This window comes from Oryctolagus cuniculus, chromosome 4 (assembly GCF_964237555.1).
Source record: "Oryctolagus cuniculus chromosome 4, mOryCun1.1, whole genome shotgun sequence".
In the NCBI taxonomy this organism is placed as follows: domain Eukaryota; kingdom Metazoa; phylum Chordata; class Mammalia; order Lagomorpha; family Leporidae; genus Oryctolagus; species Oryctolagus cuniculus.
The window spans coordinates 79,584,284-79,606,750 of record NC_091435.1 but is presented as its reverse complement, the minus strand read 5'-3'; the positions used below and the strand labels follow the sequence as shown (position 1 = coordinate 79,606,750).

The 22,467-nt window shown below is 56.6% G+C and overlaps 1 protein-coding gene across 1 annotated transcript in view; it reads left to right on the top strand.

Moving 5' to 3' along the window:
* The first annotated feature begins 566 nt into the window (after nt 1-566).
* ADCY5 (adenylate cyclase 5) overlaps nt 567-22,467 on the top strand; it is a 163,512-nt gene continuing 141,611 nt past the window's right edge. Inside the window, 1 exon segment of the mRNA NM_001082628.1 lies at nt 567-2,293. Coding sequence (NP_001076097.1) covers nt 1,151-2,293 — 1,143 coding nt within the window. The 5' untranslated portion in view covers nt 567-1,150.

Here is a 22,467-nt window from a genome sequence, read left to right as displayed (position 1 = left end):
AGCGCCCCCGGGGCGCCGCGGCTCTTCGGCGGGCTCCCCTCGTCCGGCTGCTTCTGAGCCGCGGCCCTCGCTCTCTGGACGCTGTGTTCGCCGGGAGAAGCCAGCCTGCGTCGGGGCCGAGCGGCGGCGGCGCTGCGCCGGATTCCGTTCTCCGCCTAGCCGTTCTGTGCCCGGCCGCCGCGGGCCCGCAGCCGGCGGCCCGGAGCAGCTCGGGGCTCGCGGAGCCGGCGCGACCGCCCTCCCGGCCCGCGGGTCCCGGCCGGCCCCGCTCGAGGGGGAGCGGGAGGCGAGAGGGGCAGGGCCGCACCGCAGGAGCCGGTCCTCGCCCCCGCCCCCTGCGCCGACGCGCCGAAGGCTCGGCTCGGCTTTCGCGGGAGCCACGCTCCCACTCTCGCAGCGGGAGGTGAGGGATGCGGGCGACGGCCTCCCCGGGCTCCAGGACCCTCCCCCCCGGGGCTCCGGAGCTGTTGCTCCGCCCGCCACCCCCTCCCCCGTCCTCCCCACCCCCCCATCCCACCTCCCCACCCCTCGTAAGAAAATAATGCTGGCTGGCGCCCGCACCTCCCAGTCACTCCCAGTCCGCCGCGAGGAAAGCGCGCCCGCCGCGTCTCTGCGCCGGGACCCCAGCCGAGCCGCCCTCGTCGCCGCCTCGCCTCGGGAGCCGCTGCGCTCCGCTTAGGCGGCATCTGCCAGCGCCGCGCCCGGGCACTGCCAGCTCCAGGGAGGCGCCGCCCGCAAGGACACCTCTCCGTCCCGCCTTGTCCGCCACTCCGGCCCTCGTCGAGCTCCACGCGAGCCCTCAGGAGTCCGGACGTCTCTCTGCGCTCGGCGCAGCGGCCCGAGCCGTCCCTGCGGCCCCCCTCTCCTTCCCGCTCGGAGCCAACTCCATCTCGGACCTGGGACGCTCTGCACGGGCTGGCAGCTACTTCCCACCTCGGGGCTGCGCCCGTCTGCCCGCTCGCCCTCCCGCGGTCCTCCTCCTCCGCTCAGGACGGGGGTGCCAAGATGCCCCGCTGCTGCGCAGGGCCCTGGGCCGCCCCCGACGTGTGACCCCAGCCTGGTCCCCCTGCTCGGCCGTCCACCCTCCCCTTGGAGACCCCCGGCCCGGCCCCCGGGGGAGGAGGAAGACGACGAAGAGGCCGAGGGGGGGATGTCCGGCTCCAAAGGCGTGAGCCCTCCGGGCTACGCGGCGCAGACAGCGGCGGCGCCGGCGTCCCGGGGAGGCCCCGAACATCGCTCAGCTTGGGGGGAGGCCGACTCTCGTGCCAATGGCTACCCCCACGCCCCCGGGGGTTCTGCTCGCGGCTCCACCAAGAAACCAGGGGGGGCGGTGACCCCACAGCAGCAGCAACAGCAGCAGCGCCTGGCCAGCCGCTGGCGCGGCGACGACGACGACGAGCCGCCGTTGAGCGGCGACGATCCCTTGGCCGGGGGCTTCGGCTTTAGCTTCCGCTCCAAGTCCGCCTGGCAGGAGCGCGGCGGCGACGACTGCGGTCGCGGCAGCCGGCGGCAGCGGCGGGGCGCGGCCGGCGGGGGCAGCACTCGGGCGCCCCCTGCGGGCGGCGGCTGCGGCGGCGGCTCCGCGGCGGCGGCCGCTGCGGCGGGCGGGACGGAGGTGCGCCCCCGTTCGGTGGAGCTAGGCCTGGAGGAGCGGCGAGGCAAGGGCCGCGCGGTGGACGAGCTGGAGGCCGGTGCCGTCGAGGGCGGTGAAGGGGCAGAGGATGGCGGCAGCTCCGCGGACTCCAGCAACGGGCCCGGCGCGGTGCTGTCGCTGGGCGCCTGCTGCCTGGCGTTGCTGCAGATTTTCCGCTCCAAGAAGTTCCCGTCCGACAAGCTGGAGCGGCTGTACCAGCGCTACTTCTTCCGCCTGAACCAGAGCAGCCTCACCATGCTCATGGCCGTGCTGGTGCTCGTGTGCCTCGTCATGCTGGCCTTCCACGCGGCGCGCCCCCCACTCCAGCTGCCCTACCTGGCGGTGCTGGCGGCCGCCGTGGGCGTGATCCTCGTCATGGCCGTGCTGTGCAACCGCGCAGCCTTCCACCAGGACCACATGGGCCTGGCCTGCTATGCGCTCATCGCCGTGGTGCTGGCTGTCCAGGTGGTGGGCCTGCTGCTGCCCCAGCCGCGCAGTGCCTCCGAGGGCATCTGGTGGACCGTGTTCTTCATCTACACCATCTACACGCTGCTGCCTGTGCGCATGCGGGCTGCGGTCCTCAGCGGGGTGCTCCTGTCCACGCTGCACCTGGCCATCGCCCTGCGCACCAACGCCCAGGACCGGTTCCTGCTCAAGCAGGTAGGGCCCCACTTGGCCACAGGCACTGGATGTGGGGGCAGGCGGGCCTCGGCCTGACTCGGAGGAACGGGAAGGGGCCGGGCGGGCACCCTTTACAGTGGCGAAAAGAGCCCGATAGGTGCGGCTGCTTAACCCCCTCTGGGCCCCAGCAGTTTCATTGACCAAAAAAAAGTGCCTTTGCATTGTTTGCAATCTCTGTTGGCCTGGCAGACGAGGCCCCAGACTGTGACCGTCGTTGTGGGGATGGGAGTGAGGAACGAGGTTGCAGGAGAAAAGTATGTGCAGAGAGGCCTCAAGTCTTTCTGAGCATCTGTCAGGTCCCTAACCAAAGTGGCTGGACCCCCTAGGAGGGCAGGGGAGGGGAAAGCCAGGGCACCCCTTGCCCAGGCTGAAGGTGGAGGTCGGGGGCTTGGGAGCTGGAGGTATCAGGTGGCACCGGAAGGAGGCCTGGAAAGTTTGTTAACATTGCGGAAGTGGCCAAGTCCCAGAGCTGCCTGGAGCAAGGATGGGACGGATTGGCCGAGGTGAACGTGGTGCTGGTGGGAACGCAGAGCTGGTGTTGAGCGTCTTGTGCCAGGGCTCCTGGTCATTGCTTGAGGCAGGGGCTTTGTGGTCCTGCTGGGACTCATGGGGCCAGCCTGGACGTGGGGATTCAGGAGGAAATAAACCTCGCCTTGGCTAACGGGGAGAGGGGCCTGCTTGTCACGGTGACCTTAGCAAGAGACAGCTGCGCTGGCAGCTATACCTCCCCAGCGGAGGTCCTGGTGTCTGTGGTTGCATAGGCCTCCTCCATGACCCCATGCGGGCCTGCTGCCTTGCACCTGCTCCGCTGACAGGGCCCTTGCTGCAGCCAGATCAAATCTTCTGGCTGCAGAGCCTACTGCACACCCCAGTTCCCCTCCTGGCGTCAGCCCCTCTCAGAGAGGCTCTTCAAGGCAGCCCATCGCGACTGGCTGCCTCCTCCTGCTGCTAATGCCCTCCCTCGGTCTTTGGCCCCGTGGAGGGCTGTGTCCATCTGAGCTGCTCTCATGTCCCCTGACTTCTCCACTCAGTACTACCCCCGAAACAATGGCGCTGGTCTAGCTGACTCTGCAAGGTGCTCTGACTGAGGGAGCGGGCTTGCAAGCTCTCCAGACCCCAGGTCCCTCTTCCAGAAACCATCCAAGCTGCTTCCACTCGCAGCGTCCTGCGCCCCAGGCTGCACTTCTTATAAGGAGCCTCTCCGTCTGCCCCGCCACGCCGGGCTGTTCGAGTCAGAGGCACAGAGTGGAGCACTTAGTTGTTCTCCAGTGCCGGCTGGTTTTGCTTCCTGTTCCGAGTAACTGCAGATGTGGGAATCCCGAGGACGTCTGTTTTCCTCCTCTGCCCTAGAACAGTGTGCCTAGTAGGGGTGCAAGAACCGCTTGCCAGTTTGTGGTCTCCTGAGTGCAGTGGGTGGAGTTGTTGCTGCTAACTTGAAGTTGTTCCGATCTAGGATCAGAAGGAAAAACATCTTCGGAGATCTGCTTTGAACCTGAGACTGAGACCTTTTGAGAGGTTTCAAAAGGTTACTGCCCTGGGTAGTGCTTATAAAGGCCCCGGCTCTTTGGACCCACGCAGGTGTTCTGTCTCTGGGGTGTGTTCCTGGCTGGGGGAAGGCATGACTTCTATGTGGAGCAGCAGAAATCTCTGGTGTAGCTCAGCGTGCTTCCGGAGCTGGACTTGGGACACAGGGGCCCATCATGCCCCTGACAACCTTAGATTGTGGGATTTCACAAGGTTGGAGTCAGAGCCTAAGAAAGGGGTGCTAAACCCGGGGCACCCCAGCTCCATCTTAGCATAGCAGTGCCACTGCAGCAGCCGCCAGCCGCTGCCACCCCAGGCTGCCTTTGATTCATTGTGGTCTTTAGGCCTCTGCGTGGTTGTGGGATTTGGGGTGGATTTACACCGCATTTTACACCCACCATTGCGTCTCGGGATAGCGGAGCTTGTTATGAACAGTCCAAGACAAGGGAATGCAAACATTCTTTCCCTGGCTTCAGAGAAAATGGTATCTTTTTTCTGTTTGTACTTGATTTACCTTTCTAAGTATGCCTGAAGTAATATTTGTTTTCCTCGAGTAAACTCTGCAGGGTGGCGAGGCGTGTCAGTGGGACAGTCCAGCATTAAGCTAAGCCTCAGCTTCCCCTGGCCAAGCAGCCTTTTGAGGGTGGCTTGCAGCGGATGCCTTGTTCTTTCTTTGATGAAGATGTGTGTCCCGGGAAAGGGGTGTCGGTGGATGGTTTGTAGTGTGAGAGCCGTGGGAGAGCCCTTCCGCTATGCCGTGTGCACGTAGTAGGTCCTCACTAAACTGTCCCGGGTGTTTCTTCACTTCTTCTCTGGCAGAGCTGCACCTCTACCCCAGCCCAGATGCTCCCCATCATTGCTCACCTATGTATTTTATTCTTCCCCAGCCTTCTCGAATGGCGGGGGGCGGGGGGGACTCAGCTCTGTGGTCCAGTTAGGAGGAGAAAAATCTTTGACAGGGTCTCCTGCTGGTTTTCACTCAAGAGAGAAAGGAGAGGCCAGGGGCGCACCCTGCTTTGTGGGGTGCTGCCGCCCACCCCTGCCCCATGTCTCTGGCTCTTGCACCTGCCCTGGCATCCGTCACCCTCCTCCTCTGCTCTTCCTCTCTCCCTGCCTGCTCCTTCCCTCTCTTGCTCCCTTTCTCTTCCCTCCCCTTCTGGACCCCTGTTGCTCTCTGCCCACCTCCCCTCTCCCCTGCCTTCCTGCCTGCTCTGCCTTCACGGTCATCTCTCTCCTCGCTGGGGTACAGTAGGAGCATCATGGGGAGTGTTTTTTGCTCCTCCTTTGCCTGTCAGAAGTCCCTCTGCTACACCCATACCATAAATAACACTCGAGCATCTGCCAAACACATTCCTCACTTGTGTTAATAGGCTGCGAGGATGCCGGAGCCTGTTGCCATGGCAACCTCACTTTTGTTTGGCTGTATCCCACTCTGCTACGGACAGCTCTGTGTGCACTCACGCACAAACAAGCACGCTCACACAACTATTACCTGTGCTTCGCTGTTAAAGATTGCTTTGGAGAAAACATGTCTGGGCGGTGGGTGGGGTGGGGCCAGTGCTACTTCAGCAGGCCGTCACGCACGGAAGGGTTCTCTGGAAAGTCGAGAGTGGGGTGTTGTTATGATTACACAGACACAGTGAACCTCAGAAACCTGGTTTCTAAGGAGGCGATTCTGACCCCCTGTGCGTCCCTGTGGGCTTGGAGGAGCTGGTTGAGCTTGCTCTACCATATCTTTCTTCAGCTCCTTATTTCTGTGTTTCTTCCCGTGTGCCTGTGTGAACCCATAGCTGTCACCAGTTGTTCCAGCGATCAGAGTGGCACAGGCACTGTGTGGGTGATGTTCTGTGACTGTGAGCACGTGTGTTTGCTGCCCGGAGGAAGGCACGGATGGGGGTGGGGATGTAGACTAAGAATCCACTGCCGTGGCCGTCCAGGGGTGCACGCGTGCGTGTGTGAGTGCTCGTGTGCCCATGTCCGTCTGTCTGGCGGTGGGCTGGCCCCGGGTGATGGAAGTGGGCCTCAGGAAGCCTTTGTGTTAGCTTCGCAAAGAGATGGGTGTAGCTCTGCCCTCTCTGTTCCTGGCTGGTGGCTGGGTTCCCGTGGCAGTTGGCCTTTTTCATTTTGGGTCTTGGTCAGTGTTCTGACTCTGACCTCTGACTCCTCAGGGAAGACCCTGGATGTACTTGCCACCCCCACTTCTATAGTGAGACTAGGGGTGCCCCTTGAGTGGACCCCTTTCCCCAGCCTCTCCTTTCAGTCTTTGTGCTGGCCACCTGCTTAGCAGATGGTTGAGCCCTGCTGAGTAGCCACCCCTGGCTCTGGAACTTGGCCTAGAGGCCTGTCTGGTGGGTCTCTATGGCTGCCCCCTGTGCACGGCTGGGCGGCATGGAGAGGACACAGTTACTTCCCTATCACCTGCATTTCGGTACAGGAGAAATCTGCTCACTGTGCTCTCCCCCGCAGCAGCAGGCCTGGTGGGGTGGGGGCAGCTTGAGTTTGCAGCTAGGGGAGGGTCTGCTTGTCTTGCCTCCAGGCCAATTGTGTTTGCCAATTATATTTGCTAATTGTTTTCGATTGTATTGCCTCCTTCTCCAACCACCAGGAGATGGTGTTTGGAGGACTGCACAAGAGGTGGTGGGGCGGGGGTGGGGGTGAGGGGGTAGAGTGTTAGCAGGGCTCCTGGGTAGGGGGTTCTTCTAGATCTGAGGGTGCCTGGATCCCTGTGGGGAATCAGCGGCTGTATTTGCGGGAATGGTCATTGTTAAAACGTAGATGTAGGTTTTGCTCTGTCAGCAGGAGCGTGAGGTCTGTGTGCTGTGGAACACAGAACAGTGTGAGTGTGCCCTTGTTTGTCTGTAAAGAGGACGCAGATGCTGTGTTAAACCCCATCAGGGAACCTGCCCAGTGTTGCAGAAGAGTTTTGGAAATCAGCATAGGTAGGGACGGCTGTTCGGTGCAGCAGCGAAGCTGCCATTGGAGAAGCCCTCATCCCATGTCAGAGTGTCTGGGTTTGAGTTCTGATCCAGCTTCTTGCTAATGCACATCCGGAGAGGCAGCAGCTGATGGTTCAAGGTCTTGGGTCTCCACCACCCATGTGGGACACCTGGATGGAGTTTTGGGCTCCTGCCTTCTGCTGTTGTGGGCATTTGGGGGGAGGAACCAGTGGATGGAAGATTTCTCTGTGTCTTTATCTCTCTTTCAAATAAATAAAAATTGGAAAAACAATCAATGTAATCAGCTTGGACAGGAAATCTGTGCAGACAGAAGGGTCCTGGTCACAAGTTCCTCCCTCCGAGGCTACAGTGGTAGCAGATGAGGGGCCTCCTGTTGACCTCAGGGGTGTGGGTGGTGTGAATGGGACTGCCTCCTTGGGTTCAATCAAAGGTGGGAGCAGCAGGTAGGGGCACCTGAGGAGGGAGCCTCCCTTGCTTGTGCCTGCGTCTTGCTGGCTACTTCTGGTCCCCAGCTTGCTGGCTCAGTTAACTTTATTTGTTTTATAGTGGGCCCAGCCCAAAGCCACTTACTTCTCAGGAGCATGGCCTGTGTTGGGAATGGAAACTTTGCTCTGGGGGCTCCAACATGCCTGTGCCCATAAATCTTTTGGGTACGGTTATGTAAGTGATAGTCTAGCATGTTACCCCCCTTATCCATGCTTTGTCAGATGAGCATAGCTTGCCCATGGAGGGCAGGATCTGTGTTCTTTTTCTCGGCCAAATATGAAAATTATGGAGATAATTGGAAAGCTCTACTTTATTTTTTCCTCTTAAGGCGATGTCCAAATGCAGGACAGGGAAGATCTTTCTGTTCAGCTTTGAGAACGAGATCTGGAGGTTCTGGTTAGGATACAAGGGAACTTAATGGGAGCCCACACTTGGGAGCTCATAGGAGTGTTAGGATTGAAGCCTCGAATGAAATACTCTGATTCTAGAATTCAGAGGAGGGTGACCAGTTTGTTAAGCGGACTGGAAAAATTGACTTCTGGGAGAACATTTGAAGGAATGGGGGCTGTTAGATGGAGAGAGAGTGGGGCATATCAAGTAGGGATGAGAGGAGCAAGGCCAAGTGTGATTGCTGGGACCCCTGTCATCAGGTCACAGAGGAGGGGCTCAATGATTCCCATTGCTCTAATGAGAATGTTTGGAGCAAAGCGATGGACACAGGGACAGAGTCCTGCTTTTCTAGCCAATGGGTTTGCAGCAGTCCAACCAAACGTCCCCTGGAGTAGTCTGCTCTGTCAGTAGAGGTGTCCAGTGGCACCCAGGCAGCACCTGCCAGGCTAGTTACCAGATGGGTCACCATATCACTCATTCTTGTTTTTTTAATGTTTAAAAATTTTATTCCACTTGAAAGGCAGAAAGACAGAGAGACAGAAAGACAAAAATCTTTTCACTCCCCAGATGCCCATAATAGCCAGGGCAGGGCCAGGCTGAAGCCCAGACCCTGGAAGCCAATCCAGGTCCCCGATGTGGGTGGCAAGGACCCAAACACCTGAGTCCTCCCCTGCTGCCTCCCAAGGCCCATAGAGCAGGAAGCTGGATGGAAACAGAGTAGCCAGCACCTGAACAGGGCACATCAACATGGGGCGCTTTCCCAGGCAACGTGGTAGCAGGGAGCAGATGGAACTGAACCAGCTGGGACCTGAGCTCCTGTATGGGATGCTGGTGCCACGGGTAGTGGCTTAACCCACTGCACCACAGCGCCTGCCCCCACCACTGATTCTTTTTTTTTTTTTTTAAAGATTTATTTATTTGAAAGAGTTACAGAGAGGTAGAGTCAGAGAGAGAGAGACAGAGGTTTTCCATCCGCTGGTTCACTCTCCAGATGTCCGCAACAGCCAGAGCTGCGCCGATCTGAAGCTAGATGCCAGGAACTTCTTCCGGGTCTATTACGCAGGTGCAGGCGCCCAAGCACCTGGGCCATCCTCTACTGCTTTCCCAGGCCATAGCAGAGAGCTGGATCAGAAGTGGAGCAGTCAGGACTCGAACCAGTGCCCATATGGAATGCCAGCACTGCAGACGGCAACTTTACCCACTACACCACAGCACCGGTCCCTATCACTGATTCTTTTTTTTTTTTTTTTGACAGGCAGAGTGGACAGTGAGAGAGAGACAGAGAGAAAGGTCTTCCTTTGCCGTTGGTTCACCCTCCAATGGCCGCCGCGGCCGGCGCGCTGTGGCCGGCGCACTGCGCTGATCTGATGGCAGGAGCCAGGTACTTATCCTGGTCTCCCATGGGGTGCAGGGCACAAGCACCTGGGCCATCCTCCACTGCACTCCCTGGCCACAGCAGAGAGTTGGCCTGGAAGAGGGGCAACCGGGACAGAATCCTGCGCCCCGACCGGGACTAGAACCCAGTGTGCCGGCGCCACAAGGCGGAGGATTAGCCTACTGAGCCACGGTGCCGGCAGCCTATCACTGAATTCTTAATCTTAGTTCGCCATGGTTGCGCAGAAAGTTTTGAACAAATGCAGACTCTGGGTCCCATTAGGAAGATGCAGTTTCCAAAGATCTAGGGTGGAGCCCAGGAATGGATCTTTCTTTCTTTTTTTAACAGCTTGGATCTAGCTTGGGATCACTGGTCAAGGTGGCTCTGTGGTCACACACAACCTTAGAATTCTGTGTTTCAGTGTCTTCTACAGCATAGCATCTCATAGAGTCCACTGGGGTGTCCTGTCACCATGCCCATCCCAACCTGGGTTTAAAGAAGCAAAATCCCTTTATACACAGAGACCTGACAGGAGGTACCCAGATGCAGCTGCTGAGTGTGTACCGAGGCCAGGACGCAGATCTGGAAGACTTGGTTGGTGTTGAACCAGGACTGAAGGGGTGCCCGCCTCCCGACTCTGCACTGCCCCAGACATTCCTCACCTGCGCGGAAGTCTGGGCTCATCGTTGGGGGCGGGGAGCTAGTGGAAAGGTGGCTGTAGGTTTAACTCCTGGTGTGTTCATTTCTTTGTCTGGCATATACCTGTGAGCACCACGGAGGCTCCGGTCAGGAGTGGATGGTACAGATTACGGGGCTTGAGGAGATGCGGGACAAAGTAGGGACAGGAGATGGGGAAGAGTTAGGGCCTAGGAGATGGTGTGGGGAGGGGTGGGACTTAAGCGCAGGAGGAGAGAGTGGAGCTGTGGGAGTGGGGAGGGGAAGGGCTTGGGAGTGGGGGCGGGGATGCTCTCTGGGAACAATGGGATGCAGTCACTAGAATGGGGCAGACAAACAAACACAGGAGACAGCAGAGGCTTTATTCTTTAGGCCGGCCTCGGCCTCGGGTGCCAGCATGCAGTTGTAATACCTCCCACTCCCACCCCCACCCCCTACTACCTTTGCTCCAGGAGGGTTTTCTTTTTGGCGTGGAGGAGGATTTTTGTTGTTCTTTTTTCTATGAAAAACTCAACAGTGTGCATTTAGCCCAGGTCAGTACTGAGGCCTTTTCCAGTGTGGTCACACGAGCCACAGCATCTGGACCCAGGGCATTGCCTCTGAAGTGACAGTATATCTCACACCTGTCACCGTCATGGTCCCCAGAGAGAGCACCTGTGTGAAGGCGCGGGTGGCGCTGGTCTTCCCGTGGACCAGTCGCCCCAGCCTGGCCTTCCCTGGAGGCAGTAGGGGCCCCCATGTTATTCCTGGTGGGCAGGAGGATGACCCGCTCAGTGCCGGTCCAGGTCACCCTCAGTCACCACCAAGCTGAGCCTTCATTTTTTTCTTTAATTTTTGTTTATATTTATTTTTATTTGAAAGGCAGAGAGACAGAGATCCTCCTTTTGCTGATTCACTCCCCAAATGCCCACAACAGCCCGGGCTGGGCCACACCAAAGCTCAAGGCCAGAAACTCCAACCAGGTCTCCCGTGTGGGTGGCAGGGGCCCAGGTACTTGAGACATCACCTGCTGCCTTCCAGGATGCACATTAGCAGGGATCTGTGTCGGCGGTGGAGGAGCTGGGACTCTGACATGGCACCAGAGTGTCGGGAGTGGCGGCTGAGCCCACTGCACCAAACACCCACCCTCAGCTAAGCCTTAGTCTCCCCCAGAATGACAGCATTGCCCCCGGCTTGGAGGACGAGTGGTCTCTTAGTGGGGTCACCCCGTTTGCTGGCAGCTTACTTCTCCTCCTGGGCCAACCATCTCCACTTCTTTGGCCTCATCTCTGGTCTGTACTGAAGGCCAGCGCGAGTGGTGGAGTAGCTGTTTGGTGGTCCCAGGCCAGGGTGAGCTGGTTGGTGAGTGGCAGCAGACTCAGCTGCTTGTAGGGGACAGCTCTATGCCACTGCCACCAGATATAGTGAGGCCGTGTGAGGTCCCTATGCCAGGACTCTCTGATGGTGGATTGACCATGTTCTCAGCCTCCTTTTCTTCACGACAGTGTGGGCCAGGGCCTTCATTCCTCTCCACCCCTTGGGTGGCTGTGGGAGCGAGCTGCAGGGTTCATGAGCTGCTGTTTCGGGCCCCTCCCCCGAACACCCCAGGAGCTCCCTGGGCTTTATCACAGAGTGCTCTCTCCACAGTTCTCTTGACTTTTGGAAGGGGTCCTGAGGGTCTCCAGTGCCTCCCCCGACCCATGCTCAGCACATAGTAGGTGCTCAGTGAGAGTCTGAATGAATGAGCGAATGAGTGAAGAGGTGGCCGTGGGTGGATGCCCGTGCGCGGCCTCCGGGCTGTGCCGAGGTGCCAGACGGCCACCTCCACAGCAGGCGGCACGTGGTGTGGCTTGGAAGCCTGTGTTGGTGGGTTGCAGTCGTCCAAACCACCTGCCGCAGTGTTAAATGTGGGCCGCCTTAGACACAGAGCTGCCGCCTGGCTCTGCCCATACTACACTGCTCACAGATTTAAAGCCGTCATTAAGTCATGCTTCCGGCTTTTCCCCATTCATTGAGACAGTCATGATCTGTCAGGTGCATACCGCGTTCCAGGCACTGTGCTATACCGTGGGATTGCAGAGATGACTCGGACGGGGTCCCAGCTCCCAGGACTGTCTTCAGCCCAGACCGCCCCTCTAGATGTGTCTCTTGCAGGGATGTGAGTAGCTGTTTCCCACGCACACACACAATCTGTGTCAAATCAGTGTGGCAAATGCAGTCGGCTGCATCTGTGGGGTCAGCATCTTACCTGTTCAGCAGACCTTTGATTGGAACTATTTGGGGAAGGGCCGGTGTCATGGCACACAACTGGTTAAGCTGCCACCTGTGATGCCAGCACCCCATGTACTCAGCTCCTGATCCAGCTCCCTGCTAATGCTCTGGGGAAAGCAGTGGAAGATGGCCCAGGGGGCCCCTGTCACCCTTGTGGGAGACCCAGATGAGTTCCTGACTCCTGTCTTTGGCCTGACTGTTGGGACCATTTGGGGACTGAGCCAGGGAATGGAAGATTTTTCTCTCTCAGTCTCTCTCTGTCATTCTGTCTTTCAAATAAATAAAATAAGCCTTTAGAAAAAATTTCAGGGAAAGAATTGCGTCTGTACTGAACATGCGCAGACGTTTTTCTTTTGTCATTATTCTCTGTATGATACAGTATAACAACTATTTATATGGCATTTATGATGTATTAGGTATTTTAAGTAATCTAGAGATGACGTAAGTATATGAGAAGATATGAATAGATCATATGCAAATACTACAATTTATTTTTTTAAATGTTGTTTTTTTTTTTTTAATTTACTTGAAAGGCAGAGAGAAGGATCTTCCATTTTCTGGTTCCCTCTCAAATGCCTGCAATAGCCAGGCCTGGGCAGGCTAAAACCTGGAGCTGAGCCGTTCATCTAGGTCTTCATGTGCATGGCAGGGACCCAAGCAGTTGAGCCATCACTGGCTGCTTCCCAGGGTGCAATTTGCAGCAAACTGGTTTGGAAATGGAGCTGGGACTTGAACTCAGGCACTGTGATATAGGATGTGGGTGTTCCAAGCTGTAGCATAACTACTACACCAGATGTCTCTCCCTACTACTGCATTTAAAAAAAATTATTTATTTGAAAGACACAGTGACAGAAGGAAGAGGGGGGGGGGAGATATCTTTCATCTGCTGGTTCCCTCCCCAGATGGCCATAACAGCCAGGTCCTGGCCAAGCTAAAGCCAAGAGTGCTATCCTGGTCTCCCACGTGGGTGGCAGGGGCCCAAGCACTTGAGCCATCCTTCACTGCCTTCCCAGCCAGGAGCTACATCAGAAGCAGGGCATCTGGGACTTGAACTGGCACTGCAGTTCAAGTGACAGCTTGCCCTGCTGCTCCCCAATGCTGGCACCTACTACTGTGTTTTTCTTTCTTCCTTTTTTTTAAAAAAATTATTTATTTGAAAGGCAGAGTTACAGAGAGGCAGAGGCAAGGCAGAGAGAGAGAGAGAGAAAGAGAAAGAGGTCTTCCATCTGCTGGTTCACTCCCCAGATGGCTGGAGCAGGGCCATACCAAAGCCAGGAGCCAGGAGCTTCTTCCAGGTCTCCCATGTGGATTTAGGGGCCTAAGCACTTGGGCCATCTTCTACTGTATTCCCAGGCCATGGCAGGGAGCTGGATCAGAAGAGGAGCAGCCAGGATACAAACTGGTGCCCTTATGGGGTGCCGGCACCACAGGCAAAAGCTTAGCCCACTACGCCACAGTGGTGGCCCCTAGTGCGTCTTATATAAGGGACTTGAGCATCCCTGGGGAGTATCTGAGGCGGATCCTAGAACCACTCTTCTTCAGATACTGAAGGACAGCAGTACTGAGTTAAACAGAATTCTGGTAAAGTTCAAAACTTTCAATATGTTAATGTGCATGAAAGCTTGTCAGGAGGGGATGTGGCATGAAGCCTTGATCCCAGCGGTTGACCCCAGGATCAGTTTTTCAAGGGACAGATTGGGGGCAGGTGGGGACACCCGTGTGTGTTGGAACACACGTTGAGACCACAGTGCCTCGAGCTCTCCCGCTCCCGCCCCCTTGCCGCCGTCTGCCCGTGTGTGTTTGGTGGCTCTCCTCCCTTGGGACGGAGACTGCCTGGGCGGCACTGGCTGGCTGCCTGTTTGCAAGTCTCGTTCTCCATCTGGGTCAGAAATCCTTTAGTGAGTGAAATGATAGGGCTGGAAGGAACCAGGCAGATGCCTCCTTTATCTCGTTTCGGTCTCTCTGACGGATTTCCACTGTCATCAGACACCGGAGCAGCTTGGGCTTCTGCAGAGCCCGGGCTCCCCTGGATGTCTTTCTAGAACTTGTGTGTGGCTGCCCCTGGGGAAGTGGCCATGGGCATTCCAGATCAGCCTTCTTCCTTTCCCATGCCGGTTCTCCCCCAGGGGGATGCTGCTAAGCAGTACTGGTTGCAGGAGTGAGCTTTCACTGAGTCTTTCCTGCAGTCAGCCTGGCGCCCACTCCTCCCTTCCCTGTGTGACCTCGTTCGATCCTGCGGTCAACCCTGTGAGGAAGCCCTTCCTACCCCTTTATACCACGGGGGTAAGAGAAGGTGAGTAGCTTCCCCGAGGTCACACAGCGCGTGGAGGGTCAGCAGCCCACCCATGTCCTGGGTGTGTGTACCTTCGGCTCATGCCAACTGGACTCGTCGTTCTTAGCACCTGAGAGCTTTCTCTGGCCTTGAACTTGGGACCCTGATGGTAGCACAGGGCAGAGGCGCTGGGCAGCTCCTGCCCCCACGGGCAGCTCCCAACCAATGGCTGTTGGTGCTGGTGGAGGAACGCCCCTGGGGCGGGACATCCGGTTCTCAGCCCTGAGTTCTCTGTGGTCTCCCTGACGATTAAGCTATAGTTGTTCACAGTGATATAAAAGGCTCCATAGCACACCGAATTCCCTTTTTCGGCTTTCTTTCCTTACCAGTCTCTGTTCTCCAGCCCTTCTAGTGATTCCTGCTGTCGCCTCCCAGGTCAACAGCTTGCACTTGAGTCTTTGTCCCAGGGTCTTTTCTAGGGAGTCTGGGGAGTCTGGAGAGTGGAGAAGCCCCGGCTGGCTTGAACGTGGAGGAGGGAACGGAAATGCATCAAGTGCAGAGCTCCATGGTCCGCCTCAGACCCCAGCTCTGCCTGGGGCCCCTTTCCTAATTGACAGCGAATATTTGCCACTGGACTAAAAGAATGACGTGAAATTTAAAAGGCATCTTTTTGAAAGATTTATTATTGTTGTAAGATTTACTTTTTTATTTGAAAGGCAGAGAGAGAGAGAGAGAGAGAGAGAGAGAGAGAGAAAGATGTCTTCTGTCTGCTGGTTCACTCCTGAAATGGCAGGAGCTGGGCCAGACCAAAGCCAGGAACCGGGAACTTCTTCCAGGTCTCCCACATGGGTTGCAGGGTCCCAAGCAGTTGGGTCATCCTCCATTTCTTCCTTTCACATTAGCAGGGATCTGGATCAGAGGTGTAGCAGCTGGGACTTGAACTGGAGCCTATTTGGGATGCCAGTGTCACAGGCGGTGGTTTTACCCCGCATGCCACACACTGGTTAACAGGCATTGTAAACCTAGTGGTTAAGATAGCCATGTTCCCTGTTGGGTCCCATGTTCAGTTTCTGGCTTGGGCTCCTGACTTCAGTTTCCTGCCAATGCAGACCCTGAGAGGCTGTGGTGATGACTCTTGTAATTGGATTTCTGCCACCCATGTAGGAGACCTGGGCTGAATTCCTGGCTTCTGGCTCCATCCTCAGCCCGGCCCAGCTCAGGCTGTTGCAAGCATGTAGGGGAGTGAACCAGCAGTTGGGAGCTCTGTCTGTCTCCTTCTCTGCTTCTCAAGAAGAGAGTGTTTATTAAAAATAAATAAATGAAGACAGGTCAGAGAGCAAACCTAGAGAGGACACAGAAAGCCACACATTTTAAAAATATTTTTAAAATGTATTTGAGAGACAAGGACAAGTCTCTGGCATAGGTTGACAGGAACTCAATTACTTGAACCATCACCTGCTGCCTCTCAGCATCTGCATTAGGAGGAAGCTGGAGTCAGGAGCCTGAGCTGGGTATTGAACCCAGGTTCTCTGATATAGGAAACAGTGGCTTAACCAATGGCTTAACCTGTGGGCTTGGAGCCTGTCCCTCCCTGACCTGTCTTTAGATTTCTTTATTTTTTAATTAATTAATTTATTTATTTATTTTTTGGAAAGTTTAGGTTTCTAAGCTACTATTACAAGGTGGCAGTGCAACTTATGACCTTAAAAAACCAATTTTCTTAGATGAGAAACGAGGTCCCTTGATTCGGGGCATTTTTGCTTTGGTATAATCTGTAAGAAACTGTGCAGACTAAAGGGGCTGCCAGGTTCTTGGAGAGGCTTGGTAAGAGGAACTCATACATGAGCCAGATGAGAGCTGGCGTGCTGTAGGGGGTGGAGCCACTGCCACTGCCTGCGACACTGACATTCCATATCTGAGTGCCAGTTTGAGCCCTGGCTGCTTTGCTTCTGATCCAGCTTCTTGCTAATGTGCCTGGGAAGGCAGCAGAGGATGCCCTGGGCAGAGTGGGGCTTGCCACCCATTAGTGGAAGACCCAGGCCCGGAGCCACTTGAGGGTCTCCCCTTCCATGGTCGTATGAGTGGTGGAGGGGGCTCAGGAGAAGCGAGGGCGAGAGGCCAGGGACTTCCTATCCTGGGGACCCCTTCGAGTCCCCTACGGAGCTTTGAGAAAATACTGATGCCAAGGCCCACCCAGACTCTTTAGGGTTGCAGCAGGGGCATTCTCACGGTTAAGACTTGGACTTGACAGTAACTCAGATACCAGCCAGGAGGCTCAAATACCTTTACGCAAGATTAGCATGTCATAGGTGGCAAAGGAATGATGGGAGCTGGGGCCCTAGGGGACCACTCTGTGCATGATTCCAGCCGGGCTGCCTCAGCCTCTCTGTAGTCCATTTCCTCCCCTGTGAATGGCACACTACGTTCCTGGCTGGCAGGCCGCACCAGTTAGTGCGTGTGAGGACACTCTGGAAGCTGGAAGTGCCCCCTGTGCTGCTGGTGGTGTTGTTTTGGAGAGGCAGAAGTAGAGGTGTGGAGAGTTTAAGTGACCTTCTTCTGGTTACAGTGCTCGTCCGGCAGCCTGGGAGCTGCTGGGCAGGGCAGGTCCAGATTTCCCCCTGCAACCCTGGGGCTCTTTTCGCCACAAGCCCAGTGCTGGGTAGGCAGCTGTTTGTGTTTGGTTTTTTTTCCCCTTTGTCACAGCCTTTCTTCCCTCTGGCTCAGGAGGGCATTAAATGGATTGTCATTTCCTGAGCCTGCAGTGATACTGTGCTGAAGTGTTCAGGGGACACCTGGGATCATGGTTTGCCTGTGCAGGGTGCCCAGATGTCTTTCTGGATGGTGAGTAGGAACCGAGCCCCAGGAGAGGGATCAGAAGTGACGCTGGGGTTGCTTAGCTCCGGAGCTGAGGCTGCTCGGTTTGGGATGGGGGGTCAGCCCTGGAGGTCAGCCCTGGGGTCTCTCTGCAGAGCAGCATCCAGGAGGTACAGGTCAGTGCTTACCAAAGTGTTTCCCGGATGTCTTCAAAACCCAATGCCCCCACACCAGCAATACTCTAGAAAGTGCCCGGGTACCCAGCAGCCCTGTTTCAGATCCACTTCTGTTCCTGGCACTCTTCTCTGCTGGACTACAGAGAAATGAAACTGTTGTGTCAAATGGATTTTTGAGATTTTTCACATCTTCTTTTGGGAGAGGAAGGCCGTTTATCTGCCTTTGTCGCAGTCTTACAGGGCCAAGCCTCCCCCCCCCCCACGCGTCTCCACATGCCACGTGGCAGGGGCCCCTCTGTCCCACCGGCCTCTCCCTGTGGGCGGTACAGCTGGGAAGTGCCTCCGCTCTGCCCTCTCAGGTCTTGGGTGAGCAGTGCAGGCCTTGGCAACCTCTGGCCCTGTGGGTGTGAACTGGAAACATCCTCTTTTGCACGCAGGCTGCTTGCTCGTTCTGTCCTGGGGGCTGCTTTCTCTGTCTCTCACTGGACTGCTGGCTCCCTGAGGGCAGGGCCTGGTCTGCTTTCCTAGCCATCTTTGGGTTCAACATTGCTGATTTGCAGACCTGCTTTGGCCAGCCCTGGGGGAGAAGGCATGGTGCTCCTGCCTTGGCCCTTGGCCCTGTGCCTGGGGCCTGGCCTCAGAAGTACTGGGTTTTTGCCAGGATGGGTGGGCTCAGGTGAGCTCAGGGAGGCTGTGGTGTGCCCATCGCCTCTCATTTCCCACCTTTCTTCTGGCCCGTTTCCCTGCCCGCTGCCTCTTCACTGCCCTCTTTGCAGCTGGGAGCCGGGGTGGGGTGGAGGGGAGGACCAGAGCGCCTGGGTAGGTCACGATGTCAGGACGATTGGTGTAGGTCTGGATCTGTGCACAAGTTCCGGAAGGGATTCCTTGGCCTCCTTGAAGCAGCCCCCCGTGCTGGCAGTCTCCGCGGCCGCTCTAAGCTTCCTCTAGTTCATTGCCAGGATTACAGCGTATGTGTCAGTCTCCATTTTTCACCGCCAGTGCCCAGAGCTGAGGCTTAGGAACTTGTCAGAGCCCCAGGCATGCAGAGCGGAGGCATGTCCAGGAGTTCCTCCATCATCCCGGTGCCCGGGCTTTTCTGGGGTGGCCTGGGGAGCTCCTGGAGACCCTGTTGCTCCCCAGGATTGAGAACTGGTGCCTGAGCCGGCCCTTCTCAGCGGAGGGAGGTGGGGGGGTCTGTGCATGACACCCAGTCTGATTTATGGCTCTGTTGAGAGGCAGGTTGTTTCTATCCAAAGGGTTTATTGTGGTGATTCAGGGAAGAGAGACAGCCACTAAAAAGGACTGCAGGCGTGTGATAGAGGAAGAGGGCTCGGCTGGTGGTTGGTGGTTGGTGGTTGGGGCATTACAACCTTGTCAGACGAGGCTGTGGTTGGGTGTATTTATGCTGCTCTTATCACTGGCAATTAACCCCAAACAGGGCTCGATAAACGGCCTGTTGCAGGGCCATCATAACTGCAGGAATATTTTAGGAAATGACTGCTCCCCATGACAGCTAGGCCGACTGTCTTAGCCATTCCTGCAGGTCTGCTTGCTATAAACGAATGCCTATCAATCGTACTCACTCTTCCCTCTTTGCTTTTTTTTTTTTTTACTTTTATTTTTATTTTATTTGACAGAGTTAGACAGTGAGAGAGAGAAACAGAGAGAAAGGTCTTCCTTCCGTTGGTTCACCCCCCAAATGGCCACTACGGCCAGAGCTACGCTGATCCGAAGCCAGGAGCTAGGTGCTTCCTCCTGGTCTCCCATGTGGGTGCAGGGCCCCAAGCACTTGGGTCATCCTCTGCTGCCTTCCCAGGCCACAGCAGAGAGCTAGACTGGAAGACAAGCAACCAGGACTAGAACCCGGTGCCCATGTGGGATGCCGGCACCGCAGGCAGAGGATTAACCAAGTGAGCCATGGCACCGGCCTCCCCCCTCCCTGCTTTTGTGCGTGACCTTTCACTTTTGAGTGGGTAGAGGCCGTTAAGACACCTGTGGCCGCACCTCCCTTGCTGTCGGTGTTCGGTCACCTTTGCGAGTCTCTCTCTAACCAGGGTGACCTGGAACCGTCTGTCGTAGGTGCTCACTGAGTGTCTGCTGGGAGACTGGATGAATCTGCTCACAGCTGCACAGCAAGGCAGGCAGGCAGGCAGCACTGTTGCACTCTCTCCAGCTCTCCAGCTCGTGAACAGCAAAGGACTGGCTGGTGATTCCCTGGGTGCACCTGCTATCAGGTGGCAAAGACTGAAAGTCAAGCAAGGTGATGGGCAAGGTGAGGGGGCCATCCTCTGCGGGGATCCGCCTCCTGTGAGCCCTGAGGTCACTTCCTTCCCAGGATGCTCCTGTTGCAGTCCCTGGGCTCTGCAGTGGAACTGTCCATCAGAGCCCTGAGAAAAGTGGACAGCAGCGGCTGGCGGGACTGAGGCCTGGAAAGCACCCCGGCCCAGGACAGGGAGGCATCCTCGACTTCAGCCCACTACCAAGGGCCACAAGTGGATCGTGATGTGGTCTTTCTTTGGAAGAGGTTATCTGGGGAGAGTTAATTTTGGATTTCACTTTACATTTATTTTTAAAGTGGAATATTTCTTCAGCATTGGTGACAATGGCCTAGAAAAGCCAGTTAGTCACCATGTGACACCCTCCCCACCGGGGGTGTCGCTGCCCCTGCTCCTTTCCCACCTGCTGTCTGTGGGCTGATCGCAGCTGCACCCTCCAAGGCCCCCATCCGGTGGCTTCCCTGGCAGGCAGGTGTGCCAGGACCCTGCTGGGTATGGGGTGGAGCTGCCCTCTGCTTCCATGCTGGAGTGTCCGGGCAGCTGGGAGAGCTTGTGGGAGGCCCTCTGGCCTCTCCCTGCTGTGGCCAGGTCCGTGTGCACAATCCCAGCCTGTGTCTCACAGCCTTCTAGCCCATTGACTGCTGCACCGTGTCTTCTCCAGGGGGTAAAAAGAAAGCCATCCCCAGCCCGGGAGGAAAAACCGATGAGGACTGAAGGATACAGAATGTCCCATCTTCTCACACTCTCTGGGTCCCCTCTAGTTTCCTTTTAGGATGAGGCCTGGAGTAAAGGGGAGGGGCATTCACTCACTTGCAAGGTCCCACCTGGAGGCGGTGGCTGGGGCAGGTGTGCTGGGGAGGAATGGTCGCAGTTGGGTGCAGGCTTTGGAGGACAGCCCTCTTCCTTAGCAGGCTGCAGTGGCCAAGATGCCCAGGAGCCTGGGCCAGCCATGCAGGTGCACTGTGCCAGTTGTCGGTGCCCTGTGGCCTGTGCTGTCCCACCTGCTGTCCCCCTCCTCCCACCTGTAGCTCTCTCAGGAAGTAGGCAACAGGTGGTCTTAGAGGAATGTGCCTCTCTCTGCTGGGATTAACGTGGTGGCCTCTGAGTTTTTGTGAATGCCACGTTTCCAGACCCCTGGAGTGAGGAAGGCTTTGGGGAAGCTGCCTGGTTTGCAGGTGCGGCACGTGGGGAATGTCCCGGAGATGAGGGAACTCGTGTGTTCTGTGCTCTGAGGAGCTGGGGTGCTGAGCACGGTGCTCGGTGTGTGTGTGTGGGAAGGTGGGGGGCCCTCCTTTCATGGGGTCCCCAGGCGTGGCGGAGTGTGATACGCAGGGGCCCACAGCAGCAGCCTCTCTGTGTCTTCGCCATGTGTCACTGTCCCCATCAAGTCCTCTCTGGGTGAGGAGAGGAGGGAGGGGGCTTTCCCTCTGCCTTGAGGTGCTCAGTCCGTGGGAGGCTCCCACCCTTGGAGAGGCGCAGCCTACAGACAGGCCATGTTGCCCCCCGTGCTGTTCCTCACACACCATGTGCCTGGCCTGGTGCTGAGTGTTCGTCTCCTCCTCGTCTCTTGTTAGCGCCCGATTGGCAGGTATTGCTTTCCCCCTTCAATAAAAGACATTGTATAGGCGATCAAGGACGAGCCCAGAGAAACTGAGGGCATTGCTTCAGGTCATGCAGTTAGTAAGTGGTACAGTGGGGACTGGCATTGTGGCACAGCAGGCTAAAACTTGCAACCTGTGACACCAGCATTCCATGTCGGAGCACTGGTTCTGAGTCCCAGAGGTTCCACTTAAAAAAAAAAAAATTCTTTATTTATTTGAAAGGCAGAATTAGAGAGAGAGAGAGAGAGAGAGAGAGAGAGAGAGAGAAAGAGAGAGAGAGAGAGAGATAGCTTCCATCCATTGGTTCACTCCCCAAATGGCTACAATGACTGGAGCTAGGCTGGGTTGAAGCCAAGAGCCAGGAACTTCATCTGGTCTCCCACGTGGGTGCAGGGGCCCACGCACTTGGGCCATCTCTGCTGCTCTCCCAGGTGCATTATCAGGGACCTGGAATGGAAGGGGAGCAGCCAGGACAGAAACCAGTGCTCATATGGGATGCCAATGTTGCAGGTGGCAGCTTTACCTGCTATACCACAGTCGTGGCTCCCTGTTCCACTTCTGATCCAGCTACCTGCTAATGAGCCTGGGAAGGCAGCAGAATTTGGCCCAAGTGCCTGGGCCCCTGCACCCACGTGGGAGACCAGCCAGGATGGAGTTGCTGGCTCATGGCTTAGACTTGGCCATTATGGCCATTTGGGGAGTGAAACAATGGATGGAAGATATTTCTCTGTCTCTGTCTCTCTCTCTCTCTCTCTCTCTGTCTCTCTCTTCCCCTCTTCCTCTCCCTCTTTCCCTCTCTCCGTCTCCCTCTCTGTAACTCTGTCACTCTGCCTCTCAGATAAATAAATAAATCTTACAAAAAATGGCCCAGGAACCTGCATAATTTTTTAATAAAGATTTATTTATTTGAAAGGCAGAGTGACAGAGAGAGAAGGAGAGACACAGAGAGAGGTCTTCCAACTCCTGGTTCACTCCCCCAATGATCTCAACTGCTTGTGCTGGGTCAGGCTAAACCAGGAGCCTGAATCTCCCATGTGGGTGGCCGGGGCCCAAGCACTTGGGCCATCTTCCCAGGCACATTAACAGGGAGCTGGATCAGAAGTGGAGGAGCTGGGACTTGAATAGGCACCCAACTGGTGTTGCAGGCGGCAGCTTAACCTGCTGTGCCACAGTGCCAGTCCCTTGGAACTGTGCCAGTCCCTAGCAATGCTCCTGTGCTCCAGGGACCCACTCCACCCTCCAGTGCCCTTCCCAGGTGGAGAAGGGATTGAGGGTGTCAGGGTCCCTTTCTCCAAAGCGATGAGGAGAGACAGAGCTTCCTGTGTTGATTCAGCAGGAGGTGGGCTGGGGAGGGCAA